We start from the raw sequence: 17,054 nt of genomic DNA, 5'->3' as shown, positions 1-17,054 counted from the left end.
TTTGACAGGTAAAGACACTTGACCAAAACCCTTGGCAGCCAGTGCCAGGGAGGGGGTACCAACTTCTCTCTGTCCAAACCGTGGCCAACTGAGTCCACACATGCGGACGAATAGCCAGAGAGAAACAACCCCAAGGGTGGAGAAAGAGAAACCAACAGAACATGAGCAATAACATGATCGAGCGAAAGAGCTCATCCACACAGCTATATAAGTAAAAAACTTAGAAAAATAAGACCCAGGCAGTAAAGTAAAAAGTTAGAGGAAAAGGTCCAGTTAAACAGGGGCAACCCATGCAGGGCTACTTTAAAGAGAGAGGGTTTTCAGTAGTTCACCCCAGGGCTTGCCCCGGCGAGCTTCTTGAGGAGGGATCATTGGAACTTTGGCGTCGCCTCTTATTATTCACTGACTGCCAGACAGATGGTGGGGGAGGTGGAGGAGCCGCCAGTGTCCAGTCTGTGATCTTTGGGACAGGTATATCCAGGGTCTCACAGAACTTATCCAAGTCAGAGAGGGACCTCAGGACCGATGAGCATCTGTCCCTTCGAGCAGAGAGGGCAAATGGAAAGTTCCAGCGGTACGTGGCATCATGGTCTCTCAGTAGAGCAAGCAGCGGTCGTAATAAGCGCCTCTTTTGTAGGGCAATCCAAGAAAGATCTGGGAAGAGCTGAACATGAACCCCATCAAACTCAAAGTCTCGAATGGCACGTGCCTTTGCCATGATAGCTTCTTTCACTGTGTGATTGTGCAGGCAACAAATTACATCCCTGGGGGCCCCTGAGGTGGGGCGAGGCTTTAGGGCTCTATGAGCTCTGTCGAATTTGATCTTGTGGGTAGTCGGTTCACCCAGCAGCATATTGAACATACCCTCTAATGTGGCTACAAGATCATCATCATGAGTCGCCTCCGGGAGCCCTCTTACTCTGATATTATTGCGACGCCCCCTATTGTCCAGGTCTTCAATATGTCGCTGCATATCATCCATGGCAGCATTTTGGGTGGAAATGGCAGACTGTAGGGAGCCTATATAAGTACGTGTAACATCATGCTCATCTTCCAAGGAGTCAACCCGGATGGTAATTTCCTGTAAATCCTTTCTGACTTCAGCAATCTCAGCTCTAAAAGTCTCTTTAACCTCAGCAAGCAAAGATTGGAGATCATGTTTTGTGGGAAGCTGTGACAGAAGCTTCCTAATGCTGCGCTGCGAGGTAGCACTGGTTGTAGAAGCGTCTGAGTCAGATTCATTATGATAAGAAGGAGATTGACTCTGTGAAGGGTGATTCTTATTAGTTTGGCAGGAGGATTTAACAGTTGAGGACCCTTGCGCTCCCTTTCCCGTCTTGGTCTTGTCCCCCTTGGTAGACTTAGGCACGGCCGCCATTTTGAGATGTAGGGGCCATTGTATATCTCCTGAGCGTCCACATCCCTCTAATATGCCACTGTCCCCTGTGTATATCTGGGTTAGGTGGGCACAGACACTGTCTGGGGAAGAGCCCAGGGGCTCAAACTCACATGAATCCGGAGCAGGAGGAGTGGAGGCCTGAGGCTGACGCAGCTGCCCTCTGTCTGCCACCTCCCAAGATGGCGCCGCTCCCGGTGCTAACTGCACCACAGGCCCATCACCGACTGGGAGAGTCCCGCTGTCCCCTTCCAACGGCACCGGAGGGACCCGCCAACCACGCGGGGGAAGACTACGGGACCTGTGTGCAGCAGGAGAGTCTTGAGGCGTCCGGTGGGAGGAGGCGGATGCGGCCGTGCAGACTGGAACCGGAGCGGCGGCGGCGCCTCTGGTAAAGTAGCGGTCCAGGGTCTGAGGAGTCCGGCCGGTGTCCCCAACAGGTGAGGGGTGTCTGGGGGTCGTCCTGGACCTTTTGTGCATCAGCACAGCCGATTTTAGGGAGCCTGGGGTCTATAAAGGAGCTGTGTGGAGCGGGAGCTCAGCCTGCACACGTCCTCTCACATCGGTGGCTAGCTCCGCCCCCCCTGAAATTTTATTTTTATGTCAAAGGGCTCCCCACTCTGTCCCATCAGTACTTCAATATTCATGTATGCTAACCCATGGAGGTATAATTCATTCTACACCTATGTTACCTGGCTCTGATCTTTATTTCAGTTCAAGTAAGGTTGAATATTATCCCATGGGGTTAAGTACAGATGGATTGGCTCTTTTATATTTAATGCACCAGAATACTATAGAGGTCCTACAGGTTATTTTAGCATCAGCACATAAGGAATTGCCTAATAAAGGTGTCTGTCCTCATGAATTATTACCTGTTTTGGACATGAAACATGGATTTTTTTTTTTTTTGTTGATGTAGCGGACATTGATTAAGTATGGGTTCTGGTAACATTCTTTATAGGCCAGTGCTGCCTGGCAACTTAAACGGAAACCAACAGCAGGTTAGACACATCTAACTTGCTGGTATATCCCTATAGCACATGAGGTGCTGAGGATGAAGGTAATTTCTTTCCTTTCAGATTATTTCATATGCTAATAAGTCATTTAAAAAGGATCCATTAAAAAGGATCATTATATTTTAAAACAACAGCTTTTTTTTACCTAATAAGATGTTGTGGGAACATAGCCACGCAGGACTTTACTGTATAATTCTGTGTTTATTTGAATAATCAGCACTTACTGACAGCAGCTTCCTGTGTACCTCATAGAGCTAAAATCAGACTCCCCTCCTCCAGGCTGGGCTGCCCTGTTCTGTGGTGATTCTGTCTCTAAGATGACTGACATGGAGGAGCATGTGACCATGCCCCGCCCCCAGTCTCCACCACTGAGCCTGTATATGCCTATGGTGGACACTAGGAGCGGGGCATGGTCACTTGTTCCTCCATGTCAACCATCTTATGGACAGACTCACCACAGAGCAGGACAGCACAGGAGACTCTGATTGTAATTGTATGAGGTACACAGGGAACTGCTGTCAGTCAGTGCAGTGAGTACACCTACTAATACTGTCCACTGAATTATTTTACTATAAAGTGGTCAACCCCTTTAATACATGTTTCTTCAATGTGTTTTTTGGGCTTTGTTTCTGAAAAAAGGGTATTTTTTTATTTTTTGTTCTTCAGGCTTATACCCATTGTACTGATATCTGTGATAGCATTTATCAGTCTTGTTTCTAGTTGACATCTTCCCTTCTCAGTTTTTTTTTTTTTTTTTTTGCTATTACTTAACACTTTTCCCACTCTATTCTGAGCACTGATTGTGTAACTCTTGCTATGTGTCATTACTGTAACTACCGCTGTAGCTGTTTTTCCATCAACAATATTTGCTATAATTTGGTCTCAGGTTTGATGCTCAGTAACAGCGCTTACTTAGCAGGGTGCTTCTTCTATCGACAACTGGCTGTATATTAAAGCCACAGAACGGTAAATTGGTATTTTTTGTTTGGTGACGTATGACCTCTAACAAGCGTGTCCTCATTTGGTTTTTTTATTCATAGCTCAAAGAAAAGCCATGAGTCAAACAGAGTGCTGTAAGTCAACCTTTTGCATTTGCTGGTATTGGCAAATCGTTTTTTGTTTGATCTGAAGCTGTCTTGAAAAATTTCTATAAAATACTCAAATGTTGCATAAATATATGTTTGACTTACTGCTGATTAGCTAATTGAAATACCCGCTTACTAAAGCTTGTGTCTTCCATTGTAATCATGTAGAAGATATATTTACAAAGTATAGAGCATGTCAACATAACCACTGAACTGCATCATAGCATTTAAAGTGGAGATCCTGATTTGTTTGTTATAATACATTACAATCAAATCCCTGAATAAATTAATGGAACACTAAATGTAGAATGTAGAAAATACAAGGAAAAGCACCAACAACCCTTTTCCTTAATTACCATGCTAATGTGATGCTAATTTTTCTTACGTTAAAGTCAAAACCAAGAAAAATACCATTTAAAGAATTCCTCTATACTTGTACAAGGAGGTCATCCATTTCCTTCCCCACGGGCTAAAATGTATAGATGGGCGAAGCAGATTTGTCTTTCATTGTACAAAGCAAAACTGATCTGCGCTTGTATCCCTCAGGCTGCCGACTCCGTGCAGAGGGAGGATAGCGCCTGAAGACTGGAAAATGCCTGGAAAACATAGATACAGCCATAGCCATTTTCTATTTTTCACACATCTCTACCTAAAATACATAATTCTGTGTTTAAGGCAATTTTCTGCAAAAGGAGCTCTTCCTCACTGCCCTTCTGCAGCCTTATATTTGATGAAAAATGACAATATGGACATCTGTGTTCTCTGCACAATTTTTTAATTTTCGAAGCCAGCAACATTTCTAGGTTTGGTGTTCCTTAAAAAGTTTCAATGTTCTTAATTAACAAACTAGGAGTTTATGGCAGACATGCCAGCAGGAAAATAGGTGTTAAACTAAGCACAAGACTTAAATAGGACTAGGTCCAGACATACCCAGGGGGCATTCCCCTATATGGCAAGAGCTAAGGTAAGTCCAGCCTAATCTTCTTTAGCTGATGTCTGCCGGTCAGACAGGGTAAGCAGATGCAAGTGGGCAAGGGTACAGTGCTAAAGAGGACATAATCTAGACTTGCCTGGGTGCTTGCCATGTAGAGGAGTTGCCCCTCCCCCCCTGGACTTTTGATCCTCATTTGCATAATAAAATGTATAGCTCACTGATGAAAGACTGTTAAAATAAAATGGTATGCCCAGAATTATGATGGCTAGCCCTATCTGGACATGTGTTTATTTGCACCCCTCTTCACCTGCTGACATATCTGTCTTTGTATCTACTTTCTAATATCCATATTTTATAATGTATAGAATATGTTTCCTGCTGTTGATATGGGTGGAGGTGAATGTGGGGGCAAAAGGCTAATGTTTACGCACTTTACTGGATATAGTTTATCTGTAGGTACTAGAGGTTTCTGGGGGGGGGGGGGGGGGGGGGGAAACATGCTCTCTCCCATGGTCTTCGTGACATAACTATTCCCATGGTCTTCATGACATAACTATTTCATGAGTCAAGTCAAGTGAATTTGCCATATACACTATACACATTTTCTAAGACTAAATAATTGTGTATTCCTAGACCAGAATAAAAAGTCCTTGTTCCCTAATGTGGTACCTCGCTCTTAGAGAGCGGTTCCTTCTCACTCTCTGCCAACATTTGCCTGGTACCTCATACCAAATTTTGTGGCAAAACTGGAAATTAATACTATCAGAAGATTTTTCTATGCATTGCCAGGGCAAATGATTCCTTGCCTTGTTCTGATGGGATCAGAAGCAGTTTTTTCATATTACGTTAATCTGAATGTAGTCATGTGTGTCTGTGAAACACCCAATTGAGTGCAGAGGCCCTTTGGCTCGACCCTTCTCAGAAAGCAAAGTAGGGAGTATACGGACCTTATAGATGTTCAGCAAATTAGCAAAACATTAGTTCCTCTGTGCATACAAACCCCCCTGAGATCAAAAATGTCACTATGACCTGTCAAGTGTATGGAAACTGTAGGTACACTTTAAGCTAAAAAGACCTTCAGGAAGAAAGGCCACAATAATCTATTAGCACAAAATGTTCTGTTATACCTTAGCCTTTTTAATTAGAGGAATTTTCCAAACCTTTATCTCTGCTCCGTCTTCTGCTTTAGTTCTTAGGAAATTCCACATTATATTGAAGCTCTGTGTTGAAAGCAAGAGTTTGAATACCACACTTTCTGGGTTATTAGAAACCGGATTCAAAGAATTTAGCTTGAATTGAATAAAATATTTATATAAAGGGGTACTCTGGGCAGAACACATTTCCTTAAAGGGAACCTGTCACCTCAACAACTGGGGCAGAACCCACCCGAGAGTTCCCAATACTTACCCCCTCCTGTCGATCCCACTTCAGATGTCTCCCAAAGACACATCTCTTGTTATTTGCATATTGAGTGTGCAGACAAGCAAGCAGCAATTTCCCTGCACCGGGGCCAGCAGGAGGGGGTAAGTATCGGGGGGATCGGGTGGGTTCCCTTTAACTATGGCTAGGTAGGGGGGAGATAAAAACAATGATGTCCACTTACAACGCTCTAACGATGGGGCCAACATCTGGCTGTTGCGGTCCCCTGGTTGCATCCTGGTCTGAATTGTGATGTTTCAGTCCCACTGAGCCAGCCAGTGGCAGAGGAGGGACCCAGCTACAGCCACAGACTGGCATCTGTTATATCAGATGCAAAGGGATTTGTGAAGTGGCATTCGCAATCCTTGGGAGTGCACAGCATCGTAGAACAGTAGAGTTTCATACAATTACATACAAAGTATCATGCTAAACTTGTCTTTGGTGAAATGTGTGCATGTAATGAAAGTGTGTTAGAAGATTAATGGCTTTAACTCCATCTATATCTATTTGATTTGTATCTTAATATTAAAGTGACAAGTATGTGAAATGAGGACTGTACTTTATAGTAACCTGGTTAAAATAAAAAGTTGAGAGTCCATTTTATTATTGTAAGCTAGTTGGCCTAATATAGTTTTTTTTTCCACCCATAGATTTATAATGGGAGACCTGTCCGATTCTGAAAGTGATATCTTTGATCAGTCCAAGGAGTATGATTTGTATGGTTCTGTGGAGCAGCAGAAAGCATACAGCCACGGTACAGAACTTATTCCCTGGTACGTCTTATCCATTCGAGCCGATGTCTACCAGTCTCTTCAACAAGGAGTAACTGTTATCCGCTATGACCAGGAGACGCACATCTCTGTTCGGTGTTTTCTCCAGCTTCAGCCAGATAATAGTACTCTGACTTGGACAAAGCCTTCCACCACTTGCCTTGCAAGTACTAAAAATAAATTGGGTGCCCCGGGTAGTGCTGCCGAGATGAAATTTCAGTTCCTTAGCAATGCTGGAATGAATGGACTGGCAGAAGGCTTCTTGGACTTGTTCTCTGTGAAGGCTGTTTACATGGGGCATCCGGGCATTGATATGCACACTGTGTGTGTTCAAAACAAACTGTGTAACATGAACCTGGAAGAAAACGGTGTCACGCTGCTTTTTGGACTTCACACTACTGAGAACAAGTTGTTGCATTTTGTAGCGCCAAAATACACAGCTAAGGCAATATATGATGGATTGCTTGAGCTAACCAAAGCTGTAAGGAAGATCAAAAACTTTCCCGACCAGAGACTGCAGTGGCTGAGGAGGCAATATGTCAGCCTTTACCAGGTAAACTACTGACAATATTACTTTATTTCATAAATGGTAACTAGTAGAATGGTCTTCATATGGATCTTATTTTAGTATTTATTATTTATTTATTATTATTATTATTATTATTATTATTATTATTATTATTATTATTATTTTATTATTTATTAAGTACCAAGTGATTTACCTAATCCCTTTCTGACCCCCTGAAATCTGTGCATCCTGATATTCTGACCTCCTATTACTGGAGTGATTTAAATTTTTAAACTTATTTTAAATTGCCAGCATTGTGTTGATCTTTAGTGTCATTGCTGGCGGATGTTAGCTGCAGATAGCAGCCGGCTCTCACTGGGTATGGCATGGACTTGTATTTTGAGCCTACACTAGACTTCTTCACCTAACCTGTGCTATAATGGTACAGGATTGAGAAAAGTCTTCAGTGAATGTGAAGACTGGATTAGAAAGAAACAGCTACTTTCTTGCAAAAACAGCACAATCCCTGTCCTCACGTTGTGTGTGGCATTGCAATTCAGCTCTATTTACTTAATCTCTAGCCATTGAGCCTTCCGATGACTTAACGCTTTCGGTACTGTAGTCTTTTTATTATCACAGACAGTATAATAAGAAGTAACGGCTATATCACACTGCCCGACCTGCGATATACATGAGCGCCCATCTGCTAGATTGGCACACGCTTACTGTGCCTATTAGACGGCTCAATAATTGTGCAACGGGGGCTGCACTAACACTGCTAGCGATATTAGTGCAGACCTTTTCTGTAATCATTATCACTTGGAGAGATGTGCAGCTGACAGCGGATTATCTTTCAACATGTTGAATGACAGCCAAAAGCCAATGAGTGACAGTTTATGTGCTACTTTCTCTTTTTATTACATGGGGACACATCTTGCTAATTCGTCAGATAATCTCGATGTATCATAGTACTTTAAGACAGAGGGCCGTTTCTAGGTAATTTTGACTACAGGGCGAATCTTGCTAAACCCCCCCCCCACACACACTTTTTTGTGTCATGTGCAGTAATGTCAGTAGGTACGTGGGTTGCCCTCTGTATTTAGCATCCCCTGCTGTAGCCCCATATAGTAAAAATGTCTCCTGCTGTACACCCATAAAGTAATAATATTTCCTGCTGTACCCCCATATAGTAATAATGCCCCCTGTGCTCCCCACCATAGTAGTAATCTCCCCCGTACAGTCCCCATAGTAGTAATGCCCCCTGTGCTCTATCCCCATAGTTATAATCCCCCTGTGCAGTCCCCACAGTAATAATCCCACTGTTGCTGTCCCCAAAATATAATCCCACTTGTGCAGTGCCCATAGTAATATCCCCCTGTGCTCCCCCATAGTAGTAATACCCCCTGTGCAATCCCCATAGTAATATCCCCCCTGTGCTCCCCCCATTGTAATATCCCCCCTGTGCTCCCCATAGTAATAATCCTTCCTGTGCCATCCCAAAGTAATAATCCCCCTGTGCTCCCCCCTTGTAATAATCGCCCTGTGCTCCCCCATTGTAATAATCCCTGTGTTCCCCCCATAGTTATAACCCCCCCTTTGTTCAACCCCATAGTAATATTCCCCCCTGTGCTCCCCCATAGTAGTAATCCCCACTGTGCTCCCCCCATAGTAATAATCCCCACCGTGCTCCCCCAAAGTAATAATCCCCACCATGCTCCCCCCATAGTAATAATCACCACTGTGCTCCCCCCATAGTGCTCCCCCCACAGTAATAATCCCCCATGCTTTGTCCACATAGCAATAATTCCCCCGTGCTCTGCCCCATAGTAATACACCCCCCATTGCCAAACACGAACAAAAAAAAAAAAAAAGTATACTCACCATATTATAGCATACAGAGTGGGTCCATCTTTCTTCTTCTCCAGCCTGCGAGGAGCAGGCTGCCGCCGCTCCAGCACTCATCTTGTCCCTCCAGCAGGTGCAGTGACATGACGTCATTGCGCCTGTTGAAGAAAGATGATGTGTGCGGGGGCGGCGGTGGCCTCACAGGTGCACAGCGGCTGAGTACGGTCCCAGGCAGGGTGGCGGTGATCTGGGTAGAGAATGGGCTGGGCAGCCGAGGGAGCACGCTGCTAGGTGAGATCCACGGGGTGCCACCAGCGTCCCCTAGCTGTCGGCGCCCAGTGCGGTTGCCTGGCCCGCCCGCCAGTAGAAACTGCCCTATTAACATATTTAGAACACATTTACAGCTGGAGGCAGATAACACAGTGGTGCATGGTTCTTTATCCTGCATAGTGACCTCTATACAGGTCACAGAGCATGCATATAACAGACAGTGAAGCCCCTATTACATGAGCCCATCAGGAGGAGCAAGCGAGTGCTGACCTGTCAGATCAGCGCTTGCTTGCTCCTCGTTCTCCGCTCGCTGCCAGCATTATTACACACACTGACAGCGATCGAGTAAGTGCGGGGGGCCGCGGGGAGTTGTGGGAGGAGCTCCCCGGATGATCTTTAGATAGTCCAGGGAGCCATTAGGAGATAGCGTCATTATTGTTAAGGGTATAAACCCACACACCGTATATGCAGCAGATATGCAACAAATACGCAGCAGATTTGTTGGTACAGATTTGATGCTGTGTTCAGTTATTTAGATCTAATCTGCTGCGATTTTGCTGCGAGTTTGCTGCGAGTTTGCTGCGTATCGCAGCAGTAAATACGCTGCATATACGGTGTGTGGGTTTATACCCTAAAAAGTTTTTCAACATGTTGAAAGACAACGATCAGCCAACATCGAGCATGTCAGCTGATCGTTGCCTTTTAAAAGTAGCTATTTTACCAAGCGATTATGAGCCGTAACGGCCGCTTGGTGTAATAGGACCTTTAGTCATTTCCAGATGCCCATTTCCTATGTTTTTGTGAATGCTGTAAAGCCTCAAAATGTTCTATACAGAGCAGTGAGGCAACTCAGGCAAGTTTGCTACTCCCATAAACATGTGCCCAAAATACTATACAAAAACAACCAAAAATAAAAACAATAAAAAGTGATACTTTCCCTTTTAAAGAGAACTGTTCCCTCCGAATGGTTATAGTTGTGAAGTTTTTATGTTTCCCTGAAGGCTAAGGGAAGAGTATGTGTGTAATGGTGAGCTGTATCTTTATGAACTGCGAAGACAAGTCCATTTTCTTAAAACTCCCCTGGTTTTCAGTAAAGAACATGCATATGAATCTGTTTTCAATCCATTGTATGAACACGTTCTCTTTTTGTTACTTTGATGGAACATTAGGAAGAGGGAGAGGTCTGCACCACAAACAGCTAAGCTGGTGCCTCTTGAGTACTGGATATGGAAGCACCGTAAAGTTGCTTTTGCTAAAAGCTATTGTGTTGATTTGTTTAATGTTTACTATACGTATTTTTATAGTTGATTCATTTACACTACTGTATCACTTTTGTGAGTAAATCTGCCAGGGGTCCTGAATGGGTACTTAGCAGTATTTTAAAGAACCACAACCTTAGAGGAAAGATGTTCTTTTGGTAAATATCTTTAGGTATTTTTCACTCTCATCAAAGAGAGGTTTTGAACTACTTATTACCCTCGGGCGTAGTTTGCAATTTGCTCATTTTGTCTGCCTGATGAATAATAAAAGAAGAGAAATAGCTTTTCCGAAAAGATTTCTGGCTTAGAAAGTAGCTGTCCATTTTTAAGTATCTTCCGCTCTAGCTTTAATATCTATAATACCTTGATGCCACCAACCTGTGTAATACCATACAGTAGAGAACAATATAACACTAGATGAGTCCTAGCTCTTGATACCTGACTGGTAATACTCGTTTGATATTGATGATAAATTCTATCAAAATATGTAAATCTGCTCCAAGACTGGTTAAAGGGGTAGTCCAGCAAAAAAATGTTTTCTTTCAAATCAATTGGTGCCAGAAAATGCTAATGATTTGTAATTTACTTCTATTAAAAACGATCACGTCTTCCAGTACTTATCAGCTGCTTTATGTCTTGCAAAAAGTGGTGTATTTTTACAGATGTATTTTGTACATCGAAAGTACAACAGATAAAACAGTTTTCACAAATGAAATAAGAAATATAGCTAAAGTAAAGTTAACGAGGTTTTCTATGGAGATTTACTAGTGCTCTCAACAGTTCCTGTCATGAACAGAGGTGGCAGCAGAGAGCAATGTGAAAGAATACACTACTTCTTTTAGGACATACAGCAGTTTATAAGTACTGGAAGATTTATTTTAAATAGAAGTAAATTACAAATCTCTGGCAACTTTTGGCACCCGTTGATTTGAAAGATTTTTTTTTTCTTAACTACCCCTTTAATTATAATTGTATACATGTAGGTGTGTATGTTGAAATTAAATTAGTGTTATATTACAAAAATAGTAGATGCATCTTAGAAATGTTTTACTAGCCAGTTTATAGTGATTTGCACTCCAGATTTCTCAAAATGCCATAAAGATGCTATATTCCTATACAGACAAAAATAATATTTTATAACAATCCACCGAAGTTTGTGGCTTTGTATTTATATTTCACATAAAGACTTAAACACAACTCTAAACGGGTAAATCATTCGGCAATGTACATCTAACATTACTGTACATAGTAACTTTTATATTTTGTTACTATATTTTGATCCTTTTTTTATTGTAATATGTTTGTGGATCCTTTGTGTTTGTGGTACATATGTCTGGGATCCTAGATGAAAATTAGAGGGAACATTTTTTAGATACCTGCTTCTATAAGAAGATCACTGGGGGATGTTATATAGTTTATACAGTACATACAGCTAATGCCATACTATAACCAAAATACATCATCTATATATCTGTCTATACTAAAAATAAAACAACTTAGCAACTGACAGAAATGCCTGCATTTATTTTAGGGCACAGCTTTGAACTTTGGTAATACTTTCATTTTCTCTTTGTAGTACATTAGTTTTCAATTAGCATTGAAGTAAATGGGGTTTACACCCTAGGTTGCCTCCCGGAATGTAATTGTGACTGGCTTACATTATGCAGTATACTCTGGCAGTAGATAAAACTTTCAGGCTAGAGGGTTTCTACCTACACAGGCTACAGCTGTATTCTCCAACCATTGGCTCGGGAGACACATATTCCTCTTGTACTTTCTCATATGATTCCCCATCTGTTGGCAGATGCTAATAGTGTTATGTTCCTATGGCTCTTAAAACTTCATAATATTATAAGTATTGGGAAAAGGTTCATATCACTGTAAAATAACATTAGAATAAGAGCTTATATAGCTTTTATAATTGAAAATGACTTGTGACTTACGTAAAGAGGACCTCTGGACTAGAGGCTTATAAATTATTAATAATAGTAGTAGTGATAATAAAAATAATTTTATATAATATAAAAAAAAACATCTGGTCTTTTAATTTTTCCTTTTTGGAGTTACAAAAAGCATAGTATGGTTCATCTTTGTTCTTGTTTCTAATGGAAGACTATTGATTTAGAGGGGTTGTCTGAAGACAGCACATCCATATGGCCTATTAAAGGGGTTATCCAGCACTACAAAAACATGGCCACTTTCCCCCTACTGTTGTCTCCAGTTTGGGTGGGGTTTTGAAACTCCGTTCCATTGAAATAAATGTAGCTTATTTGCAAACTGCACCTGAACTGGAGACAACAGTAGGGGGAAAAGTGGCCATGTTTTTGTAGCACTGGATAACCCCTATAAGGCATATGAATGTCATAGAGAGAGAAATACCCTGCTTGAGACCATAACAGCCACTTCTTGTTTCATAATGGCAGGATGTACAGCCAAAATGCGTTAAGCTCTTTTTGTTCATGTGTAAGTGGGTTGCTAATAAGAAAACATTTCTGCTAAAACATCCTAAAGTGGATGTCTGTCACATTGCTAATACTATGAGAGGACAGATATCCACTATAACTTTAGTGCTTTGGGACATCAGGATTGGGGTCTTGCACAGACTCCTCCCATAAAATGAGTTAAGGAGGGAGACCCTTAACATGCATGAGTTATCTTTTCATTATGGTTTGATGGAAAATTTTGAATTGTTCACACCTAAAGGATCTTGAGCTCTTGTAACCCTAGGGTGTATTTTTATAACATGAGTCAGTGGATGGATTCAATGATACGGAGCTGGCAGAGTAGCCATAGGGATTTGCTGGTAGGAGAAAAATTCTGTAAGGAAATAGAGGTCTGTGAGCTCCCTATTACTGTGTGTAAAGGCTGCAAGACAGGGAGCTTCCCCAGGGAAGCCAGGATGATTCCTACTACATGCTAAACAACATTGATGGTTGGTAAATTATCCATTTCTTCGGGAAGCATAGAAAGGTGATATAACTGATATAGCGCTTATGCTGGCAATGTAAGCCTCCTTGCTTTTCTCCCATACTAAAGACAATGAATGCAGTAAAATAAGTTCTGCTTATCCTAGACATGAAAGTTCTCTACTAACACATTGTGCACCTTCTTAATTCACGGTCAGGAGGATAACCGATTCGAAGGACCAACATTGGCACAAGCGATTGAGTTATTTGGAGGCAGACGATGGAGCGCAAGAAATACAAGCACGGGAACACTGACTAAAAGCACTGAGAAACCCAACATGCAGCGCAACAATACTCTGGGGATCAATGCAGCCAAGAAAAAGAAGAAAGTACTTATGAGGGTAGAACATTATGCTGTTTCATCCTGCTAACATTCCTCTCTTGCTGTGTTCCGGTTTGCTTTTAATCTTCCACCCCTGTTTTAATATGGCAGCAAATTTTTCATAGGAGAAACGTTTTGTTTTGGTCATATTCATTAGATGCAGAAATAGATTTTTAAGAATTATGTTACTGTATATTGGGTTTAGAGGAAGAAAGTTATACCCTGTTTATATAAGGACCCTACTACATGTATATACAGAGACTGCCTTCCTCTCCTTGTCCCAAAGTAGGGTCCTATTAAACAAAGTGATTTTTAACGGTTAACGATAAACATGCGCAAACGAGATTGTTTATGGTTAACCTGAAATCGTTCTCCATAATACACAAAATGATAGTCGTTAGTTACAATCATTAGAGCGATTGTTTACGCCATCTGATTCTAGCAAAAGAAGGAACGATTTGGAATTACATTGAATGATTAGTAAAGCAATGCGGAATTACACTAAATGATTAACAGGGTTTTCCAGTGACAATCTTTTTCTTTCAGATTAACTGTTATCAGAAAGTTATACAGATTTGTAATTTACTTCTATTAAAAAATCTCAAGTCTTCCCATACTTATTAGCTACTATATGTCCTGCAGGAAATGTTGTTTTATTTTCAGTCTGACACAGTGCTCTCTGCTGACATCTCTGGCTAAGACAGTTTCGGTTTTCTATGAATCCCCATTGAAAACCTCTCCTGTTCTGGACAGTTCCTGTTTCGGCCAGAGATGTCAGCAGAGAGCACTGTGTTAGACTGAAAATAAAACATTTCCTGCATGACATACAGCAGCCAATAAGTATGGGAAGACTTGAGATTTTTCAATAGAAGTAAATTACAAATCTGTTAAACTTTCTGATACCAGTTGATCTGAAAGAAAAAGATTTTCCGCACGATAATTTTCCTATGTAACAGGGTCCTTAGACTGGCTATACAGTATATACGTTGACATAATCGGACCTCTCCCAGGGCTTTGTTTTGAGAGTGTGCAATGAATCCTACTGTATGCCTTTATAATAGGATACTGTACATTGCAGCTTCCCCACAGAGGAAGTGCTTCCGGCATACAACTCTGATAGAAGGTCAAAGCCTGATATGAATAGGGCTAAAAAGGTGCCATACAACTCTTGATGGAGATCACAATTAGAATGAACTATGTGATTTTTATTATTTAAATTTTTTCCTTGATGTCAATTCCCTGGCACCACACCTAAGTCATTGTAGTATGTCTGGGTTGCTCAATATAAAGAGCTTATATGAAGTTTGCAGATGGGTATATGTGGTCCACTAGTACCAGTGCCATGTTCTGAGTCCCCTTAGAGATAATAGGGAGTAGTAAAGTACATGGCTTTTCTCCCTCATTTGGTAGAGTGCTATTTTCATTCCCATCAGAAAGCATATACTTTTAAAGCATGGCAGCCAAAGTCCACAGAGTATAGTGTTTCAAAGACCGGATAGATTGAAATAATAAATATCCAGCCCCTAGATTTATTATCTTTATTATTATGTCCAGGATGTAAAAAAATATCTCAAATTTCATGTAGATTCCTGTTTCCTATGCTATCTATATTCATTATTAATTCATATTCTATTATTTACTAGACTCTTCAAGTCTGATGTCACTCAACTATTCTTGATATATTTATTTTTTTATGCAATATGCTACATTTTCCCATAAATTTTACTATTTCAATAAAATACCAATGACTTGTATATAACAATGTTAGATTGTGTGAAGATTTAGGTGCAGAATTCAAGCCTAAAGTTGGCCATACACCTTCCTTAACTTATGGCTGAACCATCATTCGGCCATCAGTTATCTCTCCTGCCCGCCACCCATCCTCCACATACATAGGAACGCTCTGCGTGACTGAGCATACTTGTGTCTTATATGAGGAAGGAAGGGTTAAGCTGCAGACAGACCGCTCTGACTGCGGCTTATCTCTCCCAGAAAAAAAGATGTTCTGTCTTACCTGATAAAGTGGGGCTGTGGCAGGTATGGCCGACTAAACCATAAGATGTATGGGGACCTTAAAAGGGTAGTTCAGCTGAAAAAAATGTCTTTCAAATCCAGAAAGTGCCAGAGATTTCCAATTTACTTCTATTAAAAAAAATTCAGGTCTTTCAATATGCATCAGCTGCAGCATGTTCTGCAGGAAGTGGTGTATTCTTTCTAATCTCACACACTGCTCTCTAATGCCACCTCTGTCCATGTCAAGAACTGTCCAGAACAGTAGCAAATCTCCATAAAAACTTGCTGTCCAGACTGGAAATAAATTCCTGCAGGACATACATCAGCTGATAAGTACTAGAAGACTTAAAATTTTTTATAGAAGTAAATTACAAATCTTTGGCACTTTCTGGCATCGAGTGATTTAAAAAAATATATAAAGTTTTGCTAAACTATCCATTTAAGTCCTGTCAGAATGCAACCGTGAAATGCACTTTTAGTTAATATGTGTGTTAATATTATGCATACACAGCTGGCCTGCGTACTGTATCATCTGCTATAGTCTTGGTGACTGCTGGGCAATCATTTGGCTGCTGGGTTTAGAACTCACATACTGTGCGGACCAGCTTAAGAGAAATAACTTCTGACATACTTTACCAGGGTGAGAGTGGTGATGCGGCTGATGATGAGATGGCAACAAGGAAAAGTAAAAGTTGCAAAGAAACTCGTAGCAGAAGTGGTTCAGATCCTCCAGAAATCGATGAACAGGAAGAGCAAGGTCTGAAACAGTTTTTTTTCTTTTTTTTTTCATTTGTTCTCATGTTGCATTGTGAATATAGTGTAGAGCACAGCATAAAACTTGATAGAAAAAGTTTTCTTTATACTTGAAAATATTAATATTTTCAGAATGTCATTTTGGAGAAAAAAACTGTCAGGTTGACTAGTGCCAGAATGTCATACAGATTTGCACAGACAGATGTGCTCATCTATCTGATAAGATATGTTTAAGATTTCATTTTGTATGACTGGTTTCTCCTTTCTGTTACTTTATTACTGACAGATCAGAATAACCCAGCTGCTTTTCCCTTGTCGCACACCCTTCCTTCAAGAAGAGCTCATTCAGTGTCTGCTACTGGATCTCCGAATTTAGCCCCTGGGTCGACAACTCCTATCAGACCTGCGTCATCACCTATTTTGTCCAGTTCCAACAAACCCCCATCTGCGTAAGTTTTATCACCTTGTTTCACCCCCTTTTTTATACAAGAGAATGGT

General features: G+C 41.2%; 1 protein-coding gene across 7 annotated transcripts in view; it reads left to right on the top strand.

Moving 5' to 3' along the window:
- Window positions 1-17,054, top strand: part of PLCE1 (phospholipase C epsilon 1) — a 196,236-nt gene that overhangs the window by 126,884 nt on the left and 52,298 nt on the right. For 3 of the 7 annotated variants that reach the window (XM_069980387.1, XM_069980386.1, XM_069980382.1), the window contains exons 8-12: window positions 3,453-3,485; window positions 6,501-7,173; window positions 13,627-13,809; window positions 16,443-16,560; window positions 16,843-17,005. In XM_069980387.1, coding sequence (XP_069836488.1) covers window positions 3,453-3,485; window positions 6,501-7,173; window positions 13,627-13,809; window positions 16,443-16,560; window positions 16,843-17,005 — 1,170 coding nt within the window. The remainder of the gene's footprint in view (window positions 1-3,452; window positions 3,486-6,500; window positions 7,174-13,626; window positions 13,810-16,442; window positions 16,561-16,842; window positions 17,006-17,054) is intronic. The other 4 variants (XM_069980388.1, XM_069980389.1, XM_069980385.1 and 1 more) reach the window with 2 other exon arrangements.

This window comes from Dendropsophus ebraccatus, chromosome 8, assembly GCF_027789765.1.
Source record: "Dendropsophus ebraccatus isolate aDenEbr1 chromosome 8, aDenEbr1.pat, whole genome shotgun sequence".
NCBI classification, from domain to species: domain Eukaryota; kingdom Metazoa; phylum Chordata; class Amphibia; order Anura; family Hylidae; genus Dendropsophus; species Dendropsophus ebraccatus.
This window is presented reverse-complemented; position numbering and strand designations above follow the sequence as displayed.